The sequence below is a fragment of the Capra hircus genome, chromosome 1 (assembly GCF_001704415.2).
Source record: "Capra hircus breed San Clemente chromosome 1, ASM170441v1, whole genome shotgun sequence".
Lineage (NCBI taxonomy): Eukaryota > Metazoa > Chordata > Mammalia > Artiodactyla > Bovidae > Capra > Capra hircus.
Genome location: NC_030808.1, coordinates 72831707 through 72858773, shown reverse-complemented (window position 1 = coordinate 72858773; position 27067 = coordinate 72831707). Strand labels below are relative to the sequence as shown.

Below are 27067 nucleotides of genomic sequence, written 5' to 3'. Positions count from 1 at the left end.
AAGGGGCACAAATTCGAACGGTGAGAGTGAACTACAAACGCAAGTGTCAGAAGATGAAAGCACAGCATTCTGTGCTGAGTTTCTAAGAACTCTCTTTACTAAAGCCAGTAATTTTAAAAATGCTTCCTTAAATCATGATCCTAGATAATGAAGGCCAAGATTCTTGTCTACTCAATGATGCTCAGGACTGGTAAACATGTGGGCCTGCTGGAGCCACCTGCTCTAGACCACTCTTCTACCTTCACTCCCCGCCGCTGCACTTCAGAGGTACAGCTTCACATGAGAGGCACACACTCCTAAATACAGTAAGGACACATACTTACTTATAAATTTTTAGAAAACAAATATAACAAATGATAGAATTTTCTGCCACTTAATTTTGATTGAAAAGTGAGGAGGGCTTTCCAATTCAAATGGTTTAAAGGAGCTTTTATGCTACCCACTTTTGACTTAACCAGGGTATAGTTCCTCTTCAGAATCTGCATTTCCTGTTTAGATTAATTGTCGGAGATCTCTTTGGAAAAACTAAAAACTCAACAGAAATGTTTTCTTGGGCCAAGGCTTTGACAGTACAGACATTTTATATGAGGACTGATGATATGACCCAGACTTAACCCTCTGAAGTAATACAGTGAGGTAACCAGGACCGAGGCGGTCTTTCTCAGGACTTGAGTCTCTAATACAGCTCTGGTCACACTACTGGGGACAACTGGGTATTACACTGCGTTGAGAAAAAGAAGCGAAAGCAGATTCCAGACTCATCACTTTCATTACAAAACTATCCCTACTCATCATCGAGCATGAGAAGAGGAAACGGTGCTCTATAGGACCTCTTATAAAGTGATCCTGTGATACTATGCTAGGCACCAAGCCTAATGAATTACCACAGTAAAGGTCAGAACACAGCTGCTCAGGTAAAAGAAGGCTAAAAATGAGTGAGTGACCCATGCCAGGGAATCCTCTTGAATTCGGAAAGAGTCTGTGTGGCTTGAGATGAGTGAAAGGTTTAGAACTCATGTGTATAAACCGAACCTACAAATAGCAATGGGCAAAATGAGGGAGTTGTTAAATTCTCTGCACTCAGTAAGCTGCCTCAGTGCTGTGATTCAATGGTACTGGTTTAAAAAATAAGACTAACCTATATTTTCTGTCAAGAATTTCAACATCCTAACACAAAAAAATTGGTTTTATTCTGTTTCTCTTTCCTTTTTACCACAAACACAGTAAAAAGTCCTAAACCACGGTTTGCATAAAAATGAGCACTCTCTCTGAAATTTTTTCTGAACGATGAGAGATTGGGGAAACCCAAAATTAAGGTACAGTAACTAACAAGGAATCAGAAATAATTCCTCAAAATTTTGACTTTTGAACACTGATCCATGAAGAACCAATCTCCATTTCATAACTTTATTTACATCCATCTCATTTAGCTTCTAATGGGACTCTTTATAAAAACCAGAAACAAAATTAAAGCCAGACAGAAATGAGAAAATTACCTCTTACCACTGAGAACAAGACCTTCACACACTGACATGAAAGAGATCGGAATGGAAAAGAGATTTTGAAATTTCTGAAGTCCTAAAACATCTGTAACAAATGCTTGCCATGAATTTTCTAGGATGTCTTTACAAAAAAATGAAATACCAGGCACAGAGGGAAAGGTTGAGCAACACACAATGGAATACCATCCTACACATCCTACACAATGCAGAGTACACAGCTGATGAGAAGAACTGAGTAAGGGCTGGTTTCCAACCTGTGGTGGCTGTGTGGTGGTGAAGCGACATTCTCCTTGTTTGTCTCGACTGAACACAACTTTCCAAAGGACCATGTCAAGGAAGAAATTCTGAGAGACAGTCCAGTGAGTTAAGCATGAAAAACAACTACATCATTCTTTATTAATGCACACGTTTAAAAAAGCTCTCACAATGCAGAAACATTAGTGAAAAACATGATTTGGTTTTCACACAGAGAATTTCAGTTAATATTGAAAAAGGATAAAGAATAACAACAGGACTTTTATAACAAATATAAATCACAAAATTCTTGGTAAAATGGGGTCTCTAAATTTTCTACAGAATATGGCTTTTATATGAATCCTCAGGCCTTTCTCATATTAAAATAATGCTTTATAATCTGAATTTTTTTTTGTAACAATGAATTATTTATATTTAAATATACCTATGTGAGCATGATGAAAAAGTAATTCTTTTGAAAGTAAGCAAGAATAAATCAATGGAGATTAGAAAGGATTCCCCAGAAATCTGTTTTTTATAAATATTTTATCTTAAATAACATTTATGTGAAAAGATAAACTATAGAAAAAGGAAAGCTTTTAATATACATTATCTTAGATATGCTTTCCATAAAAGAGCAAAAATACATTAAACTGGGCAACTGAAAAAGATCAGTACCATAACATTACCAGGCTACCACGATGGCCCCAATTTTAATACCAAGTCATTTTTTTAGAAAGATAACAAATTAAACATAATTTCTAAGTCTAGAGCTATTATCTCTAAAGTATACATACTTTCCACAAATACCTAATTTTAGTTCAAAAGCCTACTCTTATGAAACCCTTAACTTAAAACATCACAACTGGAACTTCCCTGGTGGTCCAGTGGCTAAGAATCTGTCTGCCAATGCAGAGGACACAAGTTCAGTCCCTGGTCTGGGAAGATGTAAGCCCATGTGCCTCAACTACTGAAGCCTGCAAGTTCTAGAACCTGCGCTTTGGAGCAAGAGAACTATCACAATCAGAAGCGCATGCACCACAACTAGAGAAAGCCCACGTGTAACAAATAAGGACCCAGCATAGCCACAAATACATAAATTTTAAGAAAAAACCACAACTGTATCTCCTTCTTCATCTGATATACTTCTACTCTAAGAGCGAATTATAACTAGTTCTGAGAGACCAAATTTTATTAATAAGCAGCAAATGAGAACTTACTATCTCCTTTTAGAAAAGCTGACCTAAAGGCAATCCTAGAGAATAACCGATGGTACACAATGGATCAAAGAGTACTTAAGACCTCTTCCTTCTAGGGAAACTTAAAGTAAATACCAAGGGAGAAGCTCCAGCAATTGAGTAAGTTTATAACAGTCATTATTTTATATTTTCAGTAAACTCTCTTACTATTCATGTTTACTATGCTTCATGGAGACAGCCCTGTCCCTCTCCTGCCTTGAATGTGAGGCTTTACTGTACATCACAGGACTCGGGTGGTACTCTGAGCTCACGGCCTCGGTTTACCAGTTTATGGGCCACCAGAGCACCAATCCTCTCTCAATCACTAATTTTTGATCTCTAACTGCTTATTTATGACTGTACGTAAGTCATATCTCTCTTTTTTTTGGGCCACTCTGCGTGGCTTGCAGGATCCTAGTTCCTCGACAAGGGATCAAACCTGTGTCCTCCACAGTAAAAGCGTGGAGTCCTAATCACTGGACCACTAGGGAATTCCCTCATATCTCTTAATATGACTATTATTAGCTCATAGAAAAAGTGAGAAGAGAAGGCTAAAAGAATTTAACTAGGGTGAAACAAACGCTTTCTGGATTTCCATAATGTTACCTTTCCATTTTCTGCATTACCATTAAATCACCAAAAATCACAAAGCAGCAAGGTAGCCATTTGATTATGTGAGGTGCTTACTTACCTCTACTGCAACTGAAACAAAGGCATTGACAAGAATGATGATGAGCATAGTAATACGCCACTGATATGGTACACACACTATCTGTAAGACAAAAGTAATATAGTATGTAGCTGATATGATAACATTATATCATAATTTCCAAATTTATTTAATCCCTCTTATATACCAAACACTTTCACATATACTATCTACTCAATCCTCAACAACGCCACAAAGAGATACTACATCCACTTTTCAGATAATAAAATGTAAAGTGCAGTAACTAAATGTTTAAAATATACATTAAATGGCTGAACTTAAAGAGACAATTCCTATTCAAATTCAAAAGCCCATACCCTACTAGATTATGACTTCTAACATGTCCCTATTTTTTTTTTTAAATCCTATCTTTAAGCAATGAAGTAGACACTGATCTAACAATGACGTAATACTCAAACTCTATACTATTTAAAGCAAATTCGTAAAAAAGAACTATCAGTTCAGTTCAGTTGCTCAGTCGTGTCCAATTCCTTGAGACACCATGGACTGCAGCACGCCAGGCTTCCCTGTCCATCACCAACTAAGCTTGCTCAAACTTATGCTCACTGACTCGCTGATGCCATCCAACCATCTCACCCTCTGTCGTCCCCTTCTCCTCCTGCCTTCAATCTTTCCCAGCATCAGGGAAGATTTCTAGGCCTTTTCTCATCTCTGTGAAGAAAGTCAGTTCTTCACATCGGGTGGCCAAAATATTGGAGCTTCAGCTTCAGTCCTTCCAATGAATATTCAGGACTGATTTCCTTTAGGATTGATTAATTCGATCTCCTTCCTGTCCTAGCGACTCTCAAGAGTTTTCTCCAACACCACAGTTCAAAAGCATCAATTCTCTGGCACTCAGCTCTCTTCATGATCCAACTCCGACATCCATACATGACTACTGGAAAAACCATAGCTTTGACTAGACAGACCTTTGTCGGTAAAGTAGTGTCTCTGCTTTTTAACATGCTGTCTAGGTTTGTCATGGCTTTTCTTCCAAGGAGCAAGTGTCTTTTAATTCCATGGCTGAAGTCACCATCTGCAGTGATTTTGGAGCCCAAGAAAAAAAAGTCTGTCACTGTTTCCACTGTTTCCCCATCTATTTGCCATGAAGTGATGAGACCGGATGCCATGATCTTAGTTTTCTGAATGTTGAGCTTTAAGCCAACTTTTTCACTCTCCTCTTTCACTTTCATCAAGAGGCTCGTTAATTCCTCTTCACTTTGTGCCATAAGGGTGGTGTCATCTGCATATCTGAGGTTATTGATTATTTCTCCCTGCAATCTTGATTCCAGCTTGTGCTTCATCCAGCCTGGCATTTCACATGATGTACTCTGCATGTAAGTTAAAGAAGCAGGGTGACAATATACAGCCTTGACATATTCCTTTCCTGATTTGGAACCAGTCTGTTGTTCCATGTCCAGTTCTAACTGTTGCTTCTTGACCTGCATACAGATTTCTCAGGAGACAGGTAAGGTTATGGTATTCCCATCTCTTGAAGAGTTTTCCACAGTTTGTTGTGATCCACAGTCTAAGGCTTTGGTGCTGTCAATAAAGCAGAAGTAGATGTTTTTCTGGAATTCTCTTGCTTTTTCTATGCTCCAACAGATATCGGCAGTTTGACCTCTGGTTCCTCTGCCTTTTCTAAATCCAGCTTGAACATCTGGAAGTTCTTGTTTCATGCACTGTTTTTGTTGAAGCCTGGCTTGGAGAATTTTGTGCATCACTTTACTGGCGTGTGAGATGAGTGCAATTATGCGGTAGTTTGAACATTCTTTGGCATTGCCTTTCTTTGGGATTGGAATGAAAACTGATCTTTTCCAGTCCTGTGGCCACTGCTGAGTTTTTCAAATTTGCTGGCATATTGAATACAGCACTTTCACAGTATCATCTTTTAAGGTCTGAAATAGCTCAACTGGAATTCCATCACCTCCACTAGCTTTGTGTGTAGTGATACTTCCTGAGGCCCACTTGACATCACATTCCAGGATGTTGGCTCTAGGTGAATAATCACGCCATTGTGGTTATCTCAGTCATCAAGATCTTTTTTGTATAGTTCTTCTGTATATTCTTGCCACCTCTTCTTAATCTATTCTGCTTCTGTTAGGTCCATACCATTTCTGTCCTTTATTGAGCCCATTTTTGCATGAAATGTTCCCTGGGTATCTCTAATTTTCTTGAAGAGATCTCTAGTCTTTTCCATTCTATTGCTTTCCTCTATCTCTTTGCATTGATTGATGAGGAAGGCTTCCTTATCTCTCCTTGCTATTGTTTGGAATTCTGCATTCAGATAGATGTATCTTTCCTTTTCTCTTTTGCCTTTCACTTCTTTTCTCAGCTATTTGTAAGGCCTCCTCAGACAACCGTTTTGCTTTTTTGCATTTCTTTTTCTTAGGGATGGTTTGACCACTGCCTCCTGTACAGTGACACAAACCTCTGCCATAGTTTTTCAGGCAGTCTATCAGATCTAATCCCTTGAATCTATTTGTTACTTCCACTGTATAATCCTACGGGATTTGATTTAGGTCATACCTGAATGATCTAGTGGTTTTCCCTACTTTCTTCAATTTAGGTCTGAATTTGGCAATAAGCAGTTCATGATCCGAGCTGCAGTCAGTTCCCCGTCTTGTTTTTTGCTGACTGTATACAGCTTCTCCATTTCCGGCTGCGAAGAATATAATCAGTCTGATTTCTGATTTCGATATCGACCAACACATGATGTCCATGTGTAGAGTTGTCTCTTGTGTTGCTGGAAAAGGGGATCTGCAATGACCAGTCTGTTCTCTTGGTAAAACTCTGTTAGCCTTTGCCCTACTTCATTTTGTACTCCAAGGCCAAACTTGTCTGTTACTCCAGGTATCTCTTGACTTCCTTCTTCTGCATTCCAGTCCCCTATGATGAAAAGGACGTCTTTTTTTGGTGTTAGTTCTAGAAGGTCTTGTATGTCTTCAAAGAACCATTTAACTTCAGTTTCTTCAGCATTAGCAGTTGGGGCATGGACTTGGATTACTCTGATACTTAATGGTTTGCCTTGGAAATGAACAGAGATCATTCTGTCATTTTTGAGATTGCACTAAGTACCGCATTTTGGACTCTTATGTTGACTATGAGGGCTACTCCAATTCTTCTAAGGGATTATTGCCCACAGTAGTAGATATAATGGTCAAATGAATTAAATTCACCCATTTTTGTCCATTTTAGTTCACTGATTCCTAAAATGTCAATGTTCACTCTTGCCATCTCCTGTTTAACCACTTCTAATTTACCTTGATTCATGGACCTAACATTCCAGGTTCCTGTGCAATATTGTTCCTTTGTATCATCAGACTTTACTTCCATCACCAGTCACATCCACAACTAGACATTGTTTTTGCCTTGGCTCTGTCTCTTCATTCTTTCCGGAGCTATTTCTCCACTCTTCTCCAGTAGCATACTGGGCACCTACCGACCTAGGGAGTTCATCTTTCAGTATCATATCTTTTTGCCTTTTCATACTGCTCATGGGGTTCTCAAGGCAAGAATACCAAAGCGGTTTGCCATTCCCTTTCTAGTGGACCACGTTTTGTCAGTAAGACTATAAACCGCCAAATTCTCCAGAGTCCAGTAATATATGTTTATAAAAATTCAGATTCTAGATATCTTTGCCATCCTTTGACCAAGAAATTCTACTACTGACGTTAACTTCTAAATATGTCTTTCTTAATGAAGTATGCAAGAATCTGCAAATATAGCACTGTTTATAATAGCAAAACAGTGGAGACAACCTAAATATCCATTAAAAGAATTAGTTAAAATGTAGAAAAGTCAATGAAATAAAGCTCATCCATAAAGTTCATTTAAGTTTTATATCTAAACCTATCAATAACATCAAGAAAAAGAAAACTAAGTCTGATTTCACTCATGCAACCAAAAGCAAAAATCCTGAAGAATATCGTAATAAACTAAATTGAGCAGATATAAAAAAGAATGCACCGTGACCAAATTGGTGTTATTCTACAAATGCAGTACTGATTCAACATTTGAATATCAGTCAACTGTAATTCACCACATTCTCCTGGGAGAAACACTATGTGATTATTTCAACAGCTATAGAACAAGCATTAGATAAAATTAAATATTTATGTCACCAACACCATAGAAGTAAGCTTCCTCAACTTGGTAAAATGTATATACCAGAAACCTACAGCCCATAATATATCCAATGGTGAAATACTAGGAATGCTCCCCATAGAGGTAAGGACGTTACTATCACACCAACATTCATGCTGTTAACAAACATGAAAAATACATAGAAGACTTAAGGACTGAAATGTGAGAAACAAAAAAAGTCACTATTTATAGATGATAAGTGTCTAAAACAAAATCTAAGAGAATCTAAAAATCCAAGAATGAAGTCTGACAAAGCTGATAGATGTGAGATGAATGTCCAAATAACTGCACTGATTCACCAGCATAAAAGGATCACGCAATGTAATTTTAAACAGATACATATCAGAGGAACAAACCCCGTTAATACTACAGGAATAAATCTAATAAAAACTTGTAATAAAAACCTTTAGAGAAAAAGATATTCTGAAGAAAACAGAGCCTCTCCCTCAATTTTTGATAAACCCAGTGTAATTCTAATAAAAAATCCAAAAGGGCTTTTCCTGGTACTTGACAAACTACACTTAAAACTTATATGAAGGAGGAAAAGCTCAGGACAGCCGAAAAGATCAACATGAACAACGTGAGGTGAGAATACGGATCCTACCCAACCATGTATCAAAATTACTTATAAAGTCACATGACATCTTTATACCCACTAGACAAATGTTGGCAATGATGTGGAACAAAAGCTCTCATACAGTGGTACAAACACTCTGAAAAACAACTGGGACTTTAGAAAGCTGAAGAGGGCATGCTCAAAATTATACTAGAACACACTAGAAGAAAGAAACACAGTCAGTTTAGTCTCTTCCCCCAGTAACATAAGAGCAACGGAGGGGGATAAATCTTAAGCCCTAGCAATCACCCAGCACTCTCATCTGCTGTGTAATAACAATGTGTCATCTTCCCCTACTATCTTAATAACCACTGCTACCCCAGATCCTATCATTTTTCAGACAACCAGTAATAACTGATGTGCTTAAGCCTTACCTGAAGAACCTGGTCAATAGAGTCAACTGGATGCAACATGATGAATAACATGAAAGCATACAACATAATCACAGATACAACAAAAAAATCTGGAAAAGAAAGTAAAACAATTAAATCAGGGAGTAAAAAGGCATTTATTAACAACTGGCATAGTGCCAACCCTAAACTCGATTTGAATACATCTATTTAGATGGATGAAGTATATAAAATGTGTGCTATATGATGTTTCCTGCAATATGATAGATCATACAGGCCCAAAGGATGTATTTCTGTAATGTGAAAATAATCAGCGTTTATTAAAAAAAATAAGGGATGGACCTTTATGGACATGTATTTGTACTAATCACAGACAGCCACTTTATAAGATAATCAAGCCAATCTATAATTCACAGACAGGAGACCAGACTGTTTACGGCAAATGAGATTATCATTTAAAACTATATGCAAAGACAATTATTGTTGATTGTAAAAATGCTGATAACATTTATCATCAGTATTAGTTATAATCCTAAATAGAGGCATTCTAAGTTGAATGTAAGTATATTTCTATATCTATACTTACATTTCTATACTCTATACTTAAGCGAATCCCACTTTCTCATTAATCTCCTCCATGAAAATATTTCCACAGAAAACACTAGCCAAAACCCAGGAATTGCTTGACCTGCTACTTTTAGTGTGGGCTAACCCTGTGGCTTGCTGTTGTAGGCAGAAATGGTAAATTCCATCCATCAGCACTCTGTATCTCTTTCCTAACTCAAAAACAAAAAACTCCCTGCTCATGACAGTTTTGTTAACTGTACATACATACTTTCACATGCACATAGAAGCACACCCTTATGTAACAAGCTATGAGGGGGTCTCAGAGATAATCTCAATTTATATTGACAGATTCCAACTTTTTCCTCCGTTTTCCCTTGGTCTGGAATATTTATTTCTAAGTTCCTATTTGAGGTCAGCTTCAAACTCAAACTTTACTATGACCACATATAATCAAAACCTTATTGTGAATCCTTCAGATTGAGTAAAGAAGTTTGATATCCTATTTAAAGACTGTAAATGGGGGGGGGTTTCAATATTTTTAAATGTGGGAGACATTTGTAAATATGAAATTTGTTACTATGTCAGTTGAAAACTATAGGCCAACTGTTATTATTCTATAGAAACAATACTGTTTTATATATATATTTGTTGCTGTATATATATTATAGATATTTATTGTTCTAGCAGCTTAGGCTGAAAGTTGTGTTACCAATCATGCCATAAGTGAGAAATCTTTTCACTACGAGCCTCTGACCAACAGGGTGAAAAATTTGGAACCCATTTAAGATAAAAGAAGGAATGTTTTTCTAGATTTTTTTTTTTTTTTTTACCAAATTTCTACTAAATTGCAAACAGGAAATACAACATTCTAGTCAATAAATGTAGCAACAAAAGTAATACATGCTACACAGCCATTCAAATATTTATATAGTCAGTTAAAGAAAAAGTGTTTGGAAAGTTGCGAGCTGGAAGTACATGAACATACACAAAAAACACACAAAGACTAAATCAGAAAGAGGACTGGGGCGGGGGGCGGGGGGAAGGTCCCAACATAAGTGTCAGAGAGAGAAACAGACAGAAAATGTTTTGTTTCAATGAAGTAATAGCCTATATTGAATGTTTTCCAAATCCTACTGCATTTTTACAATGATAAGCAAAAACAGATTTTCAATCTAGTTCTCACACATTACCAGAAGAAAAAAAAAATTTTTTTTACTCAAGCTGAAACACTTCTTACATTTACCTCAACAATATTCTCAAATTCTCATCTGTCTTTCTCCTATAACCACTACCTTTGATCACACCTCTAAAAATCTGCCAAGATTTCCATCTGAAGGAGAAAATAAATAATTGAATCCTTCCTTTGTTTAGCCAGGGGAGAAAAAGAGGCACTGTTCAAAGGAATTTGACAAGGGTGGTAGATGGCTGGCAGGTCTATATAATAACAAAAATGGAAAAATGAATAAGAATTTCAACCAAGAATGAAAAAATCTGATGTTCATTTTGTAGAGGTATGAGTTTCTAGGAGACTGTGCTCTCAGCTCCTAGAATCTCCTGGCACAGTCAGTGATTCCTTAGTAAATCCTATGAAGTGCAAGGAATACTCTTCACCAGAAGACAGCTATCAAACTCTGTACTGGTGGTGATCGGTGGCTGAGAGAATATTCCACAAGTTAAAGGTTTAGATTCTGTTTCAGATACTGCCACAAGGCTATGTGAACATCAGCAAGTCATTCATAGTTAAATTTTTAGCTATAAAATGGGGATATGGTGAGGCTCCTATAGGAAAGAGTAGATTTATTATTCATATGTCCCAGCCTTAGCGTCACAAAATTGTTCCTAATACCGGTTCCTTCTGATGGAATATGGCATCAAAATAAGGCACCATAAAGGATTTCCTTCATATTTATGTTGGTAAGTAACTCAGAAACAAAAACCTATATGGAGTAAATAGATCCAAAATACTTGTCTATGGCTCTGACATATACCTCTTGCTCCTTCTTCAAAAATACCAACCAGGATCGTCTGACCTATAACCACAAATTTCAAGTCTTTTTATTCCTAATCCTTCCTTCCTTACCCAGTTACTTGTCTTTAAAAGGTCACCTTATCCTTCAGAGCCTCTAGGTATCTGCTCCAACCAATTCAGGCAAGGAAAAATCACACAGGCCTGAACAGGAAAGACACTGGCAAGCCAGTAATAATGCCTTCAAAAACTGAAAAATAACCTGGATTTCACAAGCAGTAAATTATAGGGATCAAAATTTTTAAAGTGTAGCAAAAACTGAAGCCAGATCCCAAGAAATCACATCTAGTTAAGAGAGAGTGTTAGAACTATATCCATGTGATCATGGTCCTTGAAATGACAGCACAGTCAAGCACGAAAATATAACTTGGCTGAACTAACATCAAAAATAGGTAACCAGACTGAAATTAGGCTTTTACTTAGAATCAAACTGAACCACTAGAAGTGAGCAAAAAACTCTATTATAAAGCCTTACATGCCTAAGATTAAGGTTAATTCTTGAAAAAAACCACCTCAAGATAGACTGAATATATTACACTGTTTAGATACAGAGAACAGCAAGTAGCAGGCTCCAGTGAAGACCTGTTTTCTGTATTCTAGAAAAGGAAAGGCTAATGTCCATTCTAGGAAAGCCTTAACCTTTCCCCTACTCTTCTGCATCTATATTTACACTTTACATTGTATATCACTTTATACAGTAATACTTATTTCTGTCATTTCTTACTTTCTTCTCTACTTTCCTTTCTTTACTTACCAGTATCAACTACATTCCAAGATCAGGGGACTTCAATCACAGACAGACAGACAAGATGTGAAAATCGGCAAAGTATGTATTAATATATGTTGACTTTCCTGTTTCTATTACATTTTCCAGGAGGCATGTTTTATGACAGTATGGACTTCCATAACTACTGACAGAATGCACAAGCTGCTAACAGTAAGGACAAAGGTTTTGTGTCTACATTTCTACTAAAATATTATTTTTAACATACATTTTAAAAAAGAAGTATGGCCATCAACAATTGAGTTTATTTAAATCAATTTGAAGTTAAACGAGGAATACAAAATATTTAAGCCTTTAATTTTTTTTGGAATTTCCCATAATAATATAACAGATGCATTTGAAAATAAGCATCTAATACCTAATAGAGTGGACTTACTTAGATCTCTGAAATGAACTTTCCTGGTGTGACTGTCTTGCTTATTACCAACTAGTTTTGCTCTTTGATAAATGTTTTAGCTGCCCTTGGGCATGCTCAGTATTTCCTTGAAATTTTAAGATACCCAACTAAAGACAAAATACATCAACCTTAAGTTTGACAAGTTCATCTTATAATAACGTAACTTTAGTTATGAAGTTCTCTTAAAAAGTACAATGATAAACCTTCTATGCAAGGCCTTTTGTCCCCAATGGTTTTAATAAGATTTTCAGTAATACAGTCTTCATTTGTTAAATAAGAAATATCAGCTCATTTTTTAAGGAAAAAAGTAGAAACCAAATTTCAATTATTGACATTTATATTTTTGAACTCTCACCTGCTTAAAATACAAAGTAATAAAACCTGCCCTATGAACCAGAGGGTAGAAGTAAAGACTAAATAAGACAATGTATGTGAACATGCTTTGTAAACGCTACATTAGACAGAGATGTGCACAGTAATCCCTCCTATGAGACACCAAAAGCTGCGACCTAACACTGTGCCAACCAGAACACTGAGACTTCCTTACAGCAAGAGAATAATCACTATTCACCCCAAGATACTGCAAAAGTCTAAAGTCCTATGTGAAAAAAAAAAATTTAACACTGTTTGATATATTTATTACTGCAGTTTCAATTTCTTAAAACCAGCAACTTACGTAAGGTGATGATTTCTTTTCCCCCCAAAACCCTAACTGTGATCAATCAAAATGCTGTCTCTTACAGCCACGGGCAAACAAGTTTTCATAGGCACAAGCCTCCATTCTACTGGCCCCTTCTGAGGCAGATGCAACGCTGACAGAAATGGAGAACTCCAGGTGAATACTGGCTGAAACGGTGTCAAAAATGAGGAAAGAGCTGGTACTGTGCAGACCACCCAGAAGGAAAGTATATTACCCACTGTCCCAAGTGAGGAGCCTCTGTTCTTGCTTCTAATTCTAACTTTCCAATGGGCTGTAAAAATAAAAGTTGGAGCCAGAGGAATAGGATGTGAAAACCAGGAATGTTTAGAAGTGCTGACTTTAATTTTAAACCTAGGGTGGTAGCTATCATGAGAATAAAACAAGACCGTAAACATCTAAATCACTAGGTTCATTCTATTTGCGAAGATCTATTTATTTTGAAAGGACAGTTTTAACTCTACTCCTGCATTACTTTTGAAGAAGGGAATCAACATGGAAATCACAGTAAATGCCAGACTTACAATTCTTGTAGCAAGGTTGCCTGAAGGGTTTTCCTTTTGAAAAGGCAATTGCCACTATGAGGTACTGAAAACTGGAGATAAAAAATACTGTGGTATTTTCATAATTTTCTATGTTATGTTTATCAGGATTGGTTTCATCATTCAAATGCGAAGAATTCCCGTCTGGGCTTTCTGTAGTATTAAAAGCACTACAACGCACACAAAAAAAACCCTGTATTAGTAAACACAGTATCTATGTCCCAAAGGAAACCAATTTTTCTTTCTAGTCACATTTCAGTCAATTTAAAAAAATTATAGGAAAGAAACTTCATTAATTAATAAGACATTATTTTTAATAAACCCTTTCCCCACTCTTTTAATTTGCAGAGTACTTCTAGCATGGGGCTTCTCCAGTGGCGCTAGTGGTGAAGAATCCACCAGCCAATGCAGAAGCAGGTTTGATCCCTGGGTTAGGACGATCCTCTTGAGGATCAAGTGGCAACCCACTCTAATATTCTTGCCTGGAGAATCCCATGGACAGAGAGCTTGGCAGGCTACAGTCCACAGTGTCCCAAAGAGCTGGACACAACTGAGTGACTGAGCATGTACTTTCAGCACAGTAAAGGTAAAGAGACTTTATGTTTACCTATGTGTAATTAATTTAAAAAATGTTATAATTTGTGAACTGGAAAACATTCAGCTCGTAAACAAATAAAAGATCCACTTAATAATTTTACTCAAATTTTTTAAGTTTCAAAATACCATTTCCCAAAGTGAGGACAGAGAAGTTAGACACATAAATATTCTGAGTTTAGAAGAGACCCTAGTAATTAATTTCACTTTTCTCATTTTATACATAAGGAAAGCAAGGCTCAGTAGCAACTTAAGAAACTGGTCCGTCTGGGTCACGATTATTAGGACCTGGCTTGACCATCTTCCTACAGATAAAGTCAAATGCAGATCAAATTATTTAAATGTGTAATCAAGCTGCATGCAATTTTTACATAAATTTAAACATATTTTTACATGCATATACATTGCTGTTGTTGTTCAGTTGTTCTAAGTCATGTCTGACTCTTTGCAACCCCATACACTCTACACATTTTTTTTTAATGGATTGACCAACTTACTATGAATATGGATGTGATTCTTTATACCAAGTCTGTTGCTTGACCCAAAAGAAACCCAAAGACTGAAATCCAATGGAAATGATAATCTGAGACAAAACGGAGAAGAGAAGGGCTCCAGATATAAGACCTGAAGGTGGTCTTTGTGCCACAAGTTCCTTCCAGGCAGGATTTAAACTCACTACATTGAAGAGAAAGAGAGGAAAGGTTTGTAACTAAATTAATTTGTCATTATAAAATACATAATCAGATTCATTTAGGAACTTAGAAAAACTATTTTTCTCTAACAAATCTGTAACATGAAAAACCTCCAAAAACCAAGCCAGATGCCATATATGTTTAAGTAATCTGTAAAAGTGAACAATTTAAGCTTTTTCAAGAAATGGCTCAGGAGTACTTTTTAGTCTACTAAAATTCAAAGGAAACACTAGTACAAGCAAAAAGCATACTAAGTATAAGCACATATCATCACCACCCTTATATGTTTAACTAAGAATTTATTTCTGAATCTTTAATTGTAAAGCTACAGTTAAAATAATACACATTTCTTCCTCCTAAGAAGACATTAACAAAGGTTTGAAACTATATAAACATAACAGTAACATTAAAAACAGACTTTGATCACTTATTAAGGTGGTGGCTGCCAAGTTTCTCCACCGTAATATTTCTATTTTTCTCTTTGCAATTAATAAGTAATTTGTAGAAAGATGCTAAGACTGTGTAAAAAATCCTGTTTCTTATTGACTTCCATTCACTTAGTTTTAGCATTCACTAAAGACTGACAAATTCAGTGGTTCACAACCAAAGTATGACCCCTAGAGAACATTTCACAATGTCTGGAGATATTTTTGGGTGTCACAAATGGGAGAGTGCTACTGGCATCGAGGGAGTAGAGGTCAGAGATACTGTAACCTGAAACACAGGATAGCATCCCCACAACGAAAAGTTCTTCTAAAATGTCAGGAAGACCAGGGTCTTTCCACTGGATAAGCCAATCGTTCCTTCTATATTGTTAGTTAGCACTTTACTATAAGGAATAGCTTTCCCTTCTCTCCCAATTACTTATTTAAACAGATCATATCTCATTACCATCATTATTTATTTTGATGTTAACACCAATACTGAAACAAACCAACACCTTGTCTCCTTATATGATGTACTCAGGAGGACACAGCATCACTTCTTTGATATTCCTGCCAAGAATGCATAGCCTGAGTCTAGTGAGAATACATCAGACAAACCCATATAACTGATTATCTTCTTTCATAAATATCAACATCAAGAAGTCCCCCGCAAAAGGCTGAACGTAGTATTCTGAATTAAAGATGACAAAATAGATATGATAACTAAATGAAGTTTGTGAGCTTGGACTAGATCCTGGGCCAAGAGACTAGGGGGAAAAATGGGTTTAAGGGTTATTTTGGGGACACATGACAAGACTTGAATACAGGTATGGATTAGGTAATATTGTATCAATGTTAAATTTCTTAGTCTTTGTAACTGTGTTTAGCTGGACAAGAGAATGACTTTGGGGCAATATATACTAAAACATTCAAAGGCAAAGGGGCATGATAATGTTAACATATTCTCAAATATTTCAGAAAAAAATAGAGAAAGAATAAAAAAAATGGGACAAAATATAAACAATCAGAAATAAGAGAACCTTACATAGAAAATGAAAAGATGTGCACTGTGTTATAATTGTTCATGTAAATTTACCAAAGTTTAATAAGCCACATCAGAATTTCCTATGCTTTAAAAACAGTAACAAAACAAAATACTTACTTGTAAAAACTACTACCAAAATGATTGCCAGATCAATGAAGAGAAACTGGAAGTCTCCCAGGTTACTTAAGATCTAGAGAAGGAATTTTTTTTTTTTTTAATAGTTACAGTTCAGGAACTATTCTTATAGTACCACTTTTATACTATTTTCCCCCTGCTTTTATTAGCTTTTTCCTCCTTGGTTTTAATTCCCCCCCCCCCCCAATAATGACAACTTCAAAATGACACTTGGCCTGCTTAAAAATTAAACACATTTGCTTTTAAATTAGTGAAACAGAACATATTTACAATTTAATATATTAGTATAAAAGGTAGCTTCTAAAAATCCATTCAATAAAAACCTTTAAAAGTTTTTTGGCAAAAAGAAAGCACAGACTTCTACCCACAATATTCAACATTCTTGAAAATTAATATTTTGAAGCTTTCTTAATATCCAACACCATCCCTCCTGATATTTTCCACATATGGTAAAAAGGGATAGTTTCACAAAGACTCCTTGGCATCTCACCAATGTTCACTCAGAGAAAAATCTAAAGTGAGATCACCTCAACCACAAAATCCATGGCATACCTAGGGACATCACTTGTTTATACAAGTCCTAAAAGTACATCTGAAACATCTTCTCTCATTCTGGCCTTTCCTTATAAATGTATAGCAAAGTTAACTGCAATTCTAAAATATGTCACAGCTTGACATTTTGAAGAGTTCTGAAAAAAAAAATGTCCAATCTGTGCTAAAGGCAAAAAAAGAATACAGTTATCTTTTATTCACAAGGCTGAAGCCACAGCTGTTGGCCTTAAAGAAAATGTTATTCCAGATTAACGAGATTTTCAATTTGCTACTCAAAATTCAGCAAACTAAAGGAAAATTTATAGGCGCTAGTTATTTAAGTTTCACAATTAATGAATATATTCAAACTGAAACATATATGCCCAATATTTTTAATTTAAATGTCTTAACACTAAGTACCATCTCTGTTGGCAATGTCAGTACTCACAGAATACAGCAGAGTAACACTGAAGTACTGTATAATGCTGTACAAAGCCATAAATTTAAATACACAGAAGGAAGTCATTAAAGCTGCACGGCCTTCCCTGTGAAAACAAATGTTGGCATGTGAATAGAAGTATTCTAAATGCCTCCTCCAAACCACAATTATATCTTGACAGATGAACATCAACATTCAAGTTACAACAATGCACTTTTTTGCCAAAAAGAACTAAGCCAAAGCAGAACTGGAAGAAATGAGGAGTAGCAATCAATCTGTTGCTAAAGCATTACAGATCAAGTGCACTAACACACCATTAAAACAAATTCATATTACTTCCTATGACCTTTTTTTCTGGATTAATAGAGCAAGATTTCTAATGTATACTACCTGATCAGGTTTGGCACACAGGAAATACTAGGAGTTTTGGAGGTAAAGGGAGATGCCACTGAAGCCTCAAGCTCTGATAAGGAAATGCCTCCATGTGCCCTCTTCAGAGCCTAATGGATTAAAGAAGAAAATTCTTTTGAGTCTTGGGTACTTGACTTAGCCAGAGAAAGAACTGTAAATCACAAAGTCTATACTTACACCACAATCATTTGCACCGTCACCGCACATCCCAACATAGTAACTAAGAAACAAAAATTACGTTACGATTTTTATTAATTTCTTAAAATATACAACTTTTAATTTAAGATTTCCTCCAGTATAGTACTAGGAAGAGTTAACAAACTAAGATTCCCCTAGTGCTAACTAATGAATCTTTTCATTATAATGACCACGGGCATGTTACTCTGCAAATAGCACCAGCCTACAACTCAAATGACTTGGGTCACTGTTCTATTTCTATCACATGGACATCTCAACTGCCTAATCTTTAGCACAAAGGACTCAGGCCAGCCTAGTCTTTGGTATTTACTTTTAAGGCTATCAGTAAAGATTTCTCCTTTAAAAACTTGAAAACATCATTATTTACTAAAACTGTAACATTACTTCTATCAAGCTGAGTGAATTAACTCTACCTCATGGATATCACCTAGAAGAGGAATAGTGGATATGTACTTTAAATAAATAAGCACTTGTTGGTTGCCTAATCACTAAGTCATGTCCAACTCTTCTGGGACCCCATGGACTATAGCCCACCAGGCTCCTCTGTCCATGGAATTGTCCAAGCAAGAATACTAGAGTGGGTTGCCATTTCCTCCTCCAGGGGATCTTCCCGACCCAGGGAGAGAACCCCAGTCTTCTGCTTTGGAGGCAGATTCTTTACCACTGAGCCACCAGGAAGTCTCTTTTAAAGAGGCTTAGCTGTCTTAGAGTTGACACATTTATATACATGAAATATTAGTTACTTTTCTGGTTTTGAAAACAGAACTACAATTCATAAGTATTAAACAAAAACAGGAAAACCCCTGGAAGTTCTGTGATTAGGATTCAGAGCTTCCACTGCAGGGAACACGGGTTGGATCCCCAGTCGGGGAACTAAGATCTTGCATACCATGCGGTGTGGCCACCAAAACAAAACAAAACCAAGACCCACCAATACTTACTCTACATTTTGCAATGCTTCTACTAACTGGGTCTTCTGATCAGGTGCCATACGAGCAAACACAGTGCCACGCAGCATCAACTGGAAAAAACATGAATTTCTTTAAAATACTGTTTGCCATATGTTCATATAAAAACATACATAACCCAAATCACTAACCTTAGGAACAAGGTCTTGAAAATGCTCCAAAATCACTGAAAATGATTTTCCATTCATTGCAAAGTGATAACGAGCCACCTGAAGATCCTCTAAGTTATCATGGACCAATTTAATTGGAATAGCCTGTGTATAAGACATTCAGAACAGTATTTAGGCAGCCAGATCAAGTAAAAGAATCCTATTTTGAAAATATTTGACCCAAAACTAAATTTTTTCATTTGATGTTTCATATAAAACGCTGTTAAACATTTATTGAATGTTAAAGAAAATTCAATTTTAAGATAATCCATCCATATTATTATTTAAAGAGTAACACTTAAGGAAGTCTAAATATCAGCTTCAATTTGAAATGATCCATGAGCCAAATATTATGGACCATCTGCACCATTTATCACTACTTTTAAAATAAGATAAATACTTGGGATTCTTATAGTATAAAACTGTGCTTCTCAACTTTGGCTAAAAACATCAAAATTGAAACACTGAGATACTGCATCTGGCCTCATTCTAGTGAATCCAAGTCTCTGAGGAGAGGGCTCAGGCTTCTGTTTTGTTAACTTTTTGTTTTGTTGAGTTTTAATGTACCACTTTTTATTATTTCAGAATAAATTAAAATAAGCAAGCTTCAAAAAAGAAAACTCTACTTGACATTACCTCCGGGTCAATTGCTGATGAATCATTACTCTGTGTTATGGTGTCTGCATAATGCCAGTTTATCTTGGCAACTTTCCCATCCTTTGGAGGTAATGCTTCAGCAATAATAACTTTATCCTGAGGTAGTATCATTCCACAGTCTCTGGCTACAGAGACGGCAGTCAACATGTTGTCACCTAATTTTCAAAACATTGAAAATACATTAAAATGAAAACATAAATGTATTAAACAACAAGTATTTACTGAGAATCTACTACAGTCCCCATAAGTGGGCTGGGCAAAATGAAGTTAATGTATAGTCCTTACTCTTGGAATTTAAAAGTTATCCTGGAGTTAAAAGTTAATCAGGACATACATATCAAAGGAAGCCTCAAATCAAAAGAAGATAGATACTAAATAGTCAGAACATTCTCACCCACAACTGTTAAAGTCAAATACATTCTCAACCCTTGTGAGTCATGCACTAGGGGTACCCACTGAATGCTTGGCACTGCTGCTGCTGCTAAATCGCTTCAGTCGTGTCCGACTCTGTGCGACCGCATAGACAGCAGCCCACTAGGCTCCTCTGTCCCTGGGATTCTCCAGGCAAGAATACTGGAGTGGGTTGCCATTTCCTTCTCCAATGCGTGAAAGTGAAAAGTGAAAGTGAAGTCGCTCAGTCATGCCCGACTCTTAGTGACCCCATGGACTGCAGCCTACCAGGCTCCTCCGTCCACGGGATTTTCCAGGCAAGAGTACTGGAGTGGGGTGCCATTGCCTTCTCCGAATGCTTGGCACAGTGCTCAATAAATATTGTTGAAATAACCAAGGAGTGATTGGTAATCTATACAAGAATATGAGCACAACATAAAGAAAAAAGTGAATTACAAAGGCAAGATTACACACACACACACAAACAACAACAACAAAAAAAGCAAAGTAACAAGTATACAATATTTATAAAACATAAAGAAAAGCAAGACAGACAACTTCTCAGTCATGAGAGGAAAGTATTAAAGACACTGTTAAAGACAAGATCAAGGCGGAAAATACAAATGTACAGGAGAAGCAGGCAAGGTTTGGGGAGCCCACTGCTACCAGAACAGAGGTACTATTGTCTCCTCTTCCCTTAATCCTGCCCACTGTTTCCAAGCATGTCTTCCTGTGACCTGACAAATCCTCTTGGGACACACCATATTCTGTCATGGCAGGACAACAAGCACAAGCAATACAGACAGAAAGAGCTTTGAAGCAAAGTCACTAGAACCAAGAATTGCTGGGACGCTAATAAATTTGGTTACTTAAGCTATCTGGAATCAGATGGACCTCAGAGTTCCTAAACATAAAAACATACACAGATCTTCTCTATAAGTCTCTTACTGAACACATAAATGTTATAAAGTAAATGCCTTAAATCTGATTTTTTGCTAAGAAAACTTTAGAGCTGCCACAATTTCATACAGCTAAGAAATGGTAATTATCTAATATTATCAACAGTGTTAACACCAAGAGAATCCTTTGAATGCAGTAGTCAAGAAAGAAACCAAAAAATGGCTCTTTTCACTATTACACATTCAAACAATAATAAACGTACTATTCTATACATAAAAATATAATTTAACCAATCACTTCCGATGTATCTGGTGGCACAGTTCTAAAAATTATAGACAATCCCAAAATACGTCAATCATATTCTTCATCCTCAAAAATCTTATATTCTAGTAGAGAAAACAAATCTACAAATAACTAACACAAGCAAAGGAAAATAACTGCTATAAGAAACATGATTAGAGAGAGATAACAAAAAAGAGCACAGCTAAATATTTATAGTGTGTCCTTCACTAGTTTATTATACTTATTATAAACAGATCTAAAGGATTTCCAAAGTGTATTGTGAAGTTGTCCCCTATCTTAGAAAAGTATTCAGAGCTGAAAACAGGGCAACGTAGGATGGAGCTACTCTATGATAAATTTAATTACTTGACTGATAATAATGCAGTATTAGATGGAATTATATAGTGGTAAGTAGGCTTTTATAATGCACTGATCATTCCTTAATGATGGATAACGTGAACTCTAAGAGTCACACTCAGTTTTTCCGTGTGTCCTTTTACAAAGTCTAACCTGTGACCATGACAGTGCGAATGTTGGCTTTATGCAAATCTTCAAGTACTGCAGGGGTTTCTCGCTTTAATTTGTTCTGCATTATTATTAATCCCATAAAATCCATGTTGTTCTCAATGGCATCTCTGCAGAAAAAGAAATTTTAACATAATGATTTAGTCAACAGAACAAGCATTTGTTCACTTTGTTGATAAGGCAATTTAAAATAGCCATCAATTATAAATTAAAAACATTTTATATGCTGAATAAATGTATAAGTTTATGAGTTCAACCTCAAAAAGTTTAAATCTGAAAAAGTAATTCCCAAGAAATACATTTTGAAATTAAGTTTTACCCTTTGAAACATGGGTTTATAAAGATTCTTAGGAAATGTATATCTTTGTAATAAGACATAGAACTCTTCTAGTACTAACGAATATTCATCTTGTATCCTATCTACAAACTGAATAAACATAAAATATATCTATTCCTTACTGTCCTCCCACACAACATACTCTAATTTAAATGTTAAGAGAAAAGGAAAACTGTACCACAGGCACATTCAACAGTTATACTGAATTCGCTATCAAGTCTTTGAGGAATTTTATAAAACTCGATCAAAATCTTGATCTTGGAAGTGTGATGCAAAAAGTATTAGCAGTCCAACAATGAGATCTATTCAGGACTCAGAGATGGGTTTTCTACAATGTTCATTTTCAGTAGTTAACAAGATGCTGTTCCTTCAAAGAGGTGATTATCTACTATGCACCAAGTACCACACAAGTCACTGTAAGGTCAAAGATGAAAAGCCATGATCTCTAAACTTCCCTGTAGCTCAGACAGTAAAGAACCCTCCTGCAATGCAGACCTGGTTTCAATCTCTGGGTCGGGAGGATCCTCTAGAGAAGGCAATGACAACCCACTCCAGTATTCTTGCTTGGAGAATCCCATGGACAAAGGAGCCTGGCAGGCTACAGTCCATGGGGTCGCAAAGAGTCAGCCACAACTGAGTTACTAACACTACTCCTCCTCCTCCTCTCAAGACCCTTTTGTGGGGAAACAGACATGCAAGCAAAGAGACCACACAAAAATAATATGTGCTTCAGTACTGTAACGGAGAAGTCTGTTCAGCGATAGCAGCATTCTTAAACTAAAGCTATCGAAATCCTATTACATTGAAGAGAAATACTCTCTTCAATGGAGAAAGCAGGGCTTGAAATTAGGGACCAAAATTTCAGACTTGTATTAACCAAGTGGTTTTTCTACACAAAATTAAACTATAAGAGTGCTTAAGTAAACAGCAACTAAGTCTAAACACCTTTAAAATTATATATTTATACAATGGGTGGTAAAGATATTAGAGAATTAGAAAACTTTATACAAATGATACTGCTGGAGGTAAGAGGAGAAGTCAGTCTTGAAAATGTATTTCAAAGCACAAAGCTGTGCCAATGTAAAACTACTGGGTCAAAGCTCTGTAACCATTTTCCTGTACTGGTTTCTGCCTGCAGCCAGTTTCCTAACTCTCCTATGAGTGATGCCGGTCATAGAAATCTTGCCCTCTAATTAATGAAGAGTATAATAATCAATTCAAGATACACAGGTTCAAGCTATAAGAGAAATGCCAAAACCTGTTCCCACAGGTAGAATGGAAACACGGAGAAGATCTTAATTGAAAGATGAGGAAGGGAAGCAGAGAGAGAGAAGAGTTGATAGGGAGGGTAGGGTATCCTTGGCAGATGGAACAGTTGGTCCAAGGCTGGAAGGTTGCCTGAAAGACAGGCTCAAGAACCAGAGGCAACTCAATTTTCAGTTTTTAAGGTCTGGGAGGAGGAGTGGCAAAAGGCAAAGCTATAAAAAAGGCAACTCTAATGTACCCTTCGTAGGAATTAGGATACAGTATTTTACATGTGTGGCTCCTAATCACAAATATGCCTCAAACCATCTGATTACTGCTGCGTTTTTTATGTCCCTTCTTAGGCCAAATCCCCCCCAATATTCTGTTTTAATGGGTAGAATTCCTAAAGTTCCTTTTCCTTTCAGTTATTATTTAGCTAACCACTCCACTCCCTTAATTTTCATCCAGAAAAATGGGATTGCACTATAAACACTGCACTTCACTTTTCATTTAATGAGCTCAGAATAATTAAAAGTATTAATACTTCATAATTTAACTACTATCATATTTATGATATTTACCCTATTTTAACTTGAATCTTATCTCACATAGATATATTTCTTTCAGCTGAATTCCTTGGACTGTACATGGTGGGTCAAATTGCATAAGTAACCTTAGATTTTAATAGGTATTATGCAAGTTCTTTATGAATTTATAATAGTTCAGCAGCAATATTTTTTTTCAGCTTTTTTTAATTTAAATTTATTTTAATTAGAGGCTAATTACTTTACAATATTGTATTGGTTTTGCCACATATCAACATGAATCCACCACAGGTATACACGTGTTCCCCATCCTGAACCCCCTCTCCCACCTCCCTCCCCATACCATCCCTCTGGGTCATCCCAATGCACCAGCCCAGAGCATCCTGTATCCTGCATAGAACCTAGCTAGCAATTTGTTTCTTACATGATATTATACATGTTTCAATGCCATTCTCCCAAATCATCCCACCCTCTCCCTCTCCCAGAGTCCAGAAGACTGTTCTATACATCTGTGTCTCTTTTGCTGTCTCTCATATAGGGTAATCGTTACCATCTTTCTAAATTCCATATATATGCGTTAGTATACTGTATTGGTGTTTTTCTTTCTGATTTACTTCACTCTGTATAATTGGCTCCAGTTTCATCCACCTCATTAAAACTGATTCAAATGTATTATTTTTAATGGCTGAGTAATACTCCATTGTGTATATGTACCACAGCTTTCTTATCCATTCATCTGCTGATGGACATCTAGGTTGCTTCCATGTCCTGGCTATTAAAACAGTGCTGTGATGAACATTGGGGTACACGTGTCTCTTTCAATTCTGATTTCCTCAGTGTGTATGCCCAGCAGTGGGATTGCTGGGTCATAAGGCAGTTCTATTTCCAGTTTTTTAAGGAACCTCCACACTGTTCTCCATAGTGGCTGTACTAGTTTGCATTCTCACCAACAGTGTAAGAGGGTTCCCTTTTCTCCACACCCTCTCCAGCATTTATTGCTTATAGACTTTTGGATCGCAGCCATTCTGACTGGCGTGAAATGGTACCTCATTGTGGTTTTGATTCGCATTTCTCTGATAATGAGTGATGTTGAGCATCTTTTAATGTGTTTGTTAGCCATCTGTATGTCTTCTTTGGAGAATTTTTGTTAAAATTTTCTCAAGCCTTTGCTAACATTTGATATCATCAATCTTTTGAATTTTGTAAACTTTAAGAAAAAACGCTGGTTATGGTTTAATTCTGCAGCTCCCCCAAAACTGAAGTGTCTCATCATTTTCATGTGTTCAGTGGCCACTTATACATCCTTTTCTGATAATTATCTGTTATCATTTACCCTTCTAAAAAAATTAAGTATGTGTTTCATTCTTTCTTTCCTGATTTATATTCCTCTGAAAGGTGATGGGGAGCCACTTATTATAAGAATTCCAGGTAGAAGACTGGTATTAGATTTGAATGTTAAAGACTTCTCAGTGGACAGAGTGTGGTACACAGATTAGACAAAGGGAAAAGTGGAGAAAAGAGCTAAGTCCCTGAATGAGAGATAATGACAGTGGGGATGTGAAAAGAAAAGTCTATTTGATAGGCAGAATTAGCAGGAGAGCCAATAAATCTTACTTTCTGCTTTGAAACGCTAGGTCCACCATGAAATATTCCTAACCAAAAGTGTTATTTTCAAAAGGTCAGGCTAGATCAGTCTTACTATAACAGGACAATCCTTGAATGTGACACATAGCTGTAATTGGAGGTAAATGTGATGTTGGTAATGGCCATCTAACCTCTGGCGGTGAGGGTGGAAGGTGTATTTATTGTGACTCATGATACTCTGATCAAATGAGCACTTGGTTTCAACTACTAGGCAAAAGCAAGTATGGGTGACCCTTGAATAATATGAGTTTGAACTGTGTGAGTCCACTTACACATGGATGTTTTTCAATAAATACTATTAGTACTATAAGATCCACAGTTGAATCTGCATGGCAGGTCCAGGAGCCAATCCCCTATAGATACCAAGGAATAACTGTAGATCATTGGAAAATAAACTTCCGTAGAATGTTAACCAAAAACATAATTATGTTCCTCGAACATGCCCAACACATAGCAGGCACTCAATAAACATTTAAAAAATTAATTAAAAATGGTTCCAGGGAGTTGTACTTTTATCTCAATGGCCTAAAACATTGAATTATGCTATACATTTGCACATATCCAATAATCATTTACTTAATAAATAATAAATTGAATATAAATGATTGCACAAGACTTTCATAAACATAAATGATGCCTTATTGGAAACTGTAGGCAAAACCATTCATCAACGTGTACCTGCCAACATTCTGCACTTTGTGCCATGTCAGTTTTGACTCCAATTTTCTGTGTGCAAGAGCAATCACACGGAAGCCCTGTTTGGTGTAATCTTCCAAAACTTTTTCAAAATCACCAGGAACTTTTAAAAAAGAGAAAATGAAGGTCATTGTTAGAACTGTGATTACCAGCTTACACAAATATCAGAATTTCACTCAAAGCCTTGCTGCTTCCTTACCAGTTTCAGGCTTACAAAGACCAGCGATGACTTCTGGTGCCCCTTTCATGTAGGCATCCATCTTTCTGTCCCCGAGCACCCTGGCCACCACACACATACGTTGCAAAGCAGAGGAAAATGGGAACTGGCGAACAATTCCTATCTCATAAACAGCCTACAGAATTTCAAAAGATGCACAAACCATTATTTTTCAAAGAATTAAAACAGATATACCAGTATATTTCAGTTCAGTTCAGTTCAGTCGCTCAGTTG

At 36.4% G+C, this 27067-nt stretch overlaps 1 protein-coding gene across 5 annotated transcripts in view; it reads right to left on the bottom strand.

The window, feature by feature from the left end:
* ATP13A3 (ATPase 13A3) overlaps positions 1–27067 on the bottom strand; it is a 103765-nt gene that overhangs the window by 31603 nt on the left and 45095 nt on the right. For 3 of the 5 annotated variants that reach the window (XM_018046525.1, XM_018046528.1, XM_018046533.1), the window contains 15 exons: positions 26816–26969; positions 26599–26719; positions 22135–22259; positions 20032–20207; positions 19378–19500; positions 19220–19299; positions 18258–18300; positions 18060–18169; positions 17679–17775; positions 16682–16754; positions 14900–15077; positions 13791–13978; positions 8820–8908; positions 3666–3746; positions 1757–1846 (listed from right to left, as the gene is read on the bottom strand). In XM_018046525.1, coding sequence (XP_017902014.1) covers positions 1757–1846; positions 3666–3746; positions 8820–8908; positions 13791–13978; positions 14900–15077; positions 16682–16754; positions 17679–17775; positions 18060–18169; positions 18258–18300; positions 19220–19299; positions 19378–19500; positions 20032–20207; positions 22135–22259; positions 26599–26719; positions 26816–26969 — 1728 coding nt within the window. The remainder of the gene's footprint in view (positions 1–1756; positions 1847–3665; positions 3747–8819; positions 8909–13790; positions 13979–14899; positions 15078–16681; positions 16755–17678; positions 17776–18059; positions 18170–18257; positions 18301–19219; positions 19300–19377; positions 19501–20031; positions 20208–22134; positions 22260–26598; positions 26720–26815; positions 26970–27067) is intronic. The other 2 variants (XM_018046535.1, XM_018046531.1) reach the window with 1 other exon arrangement.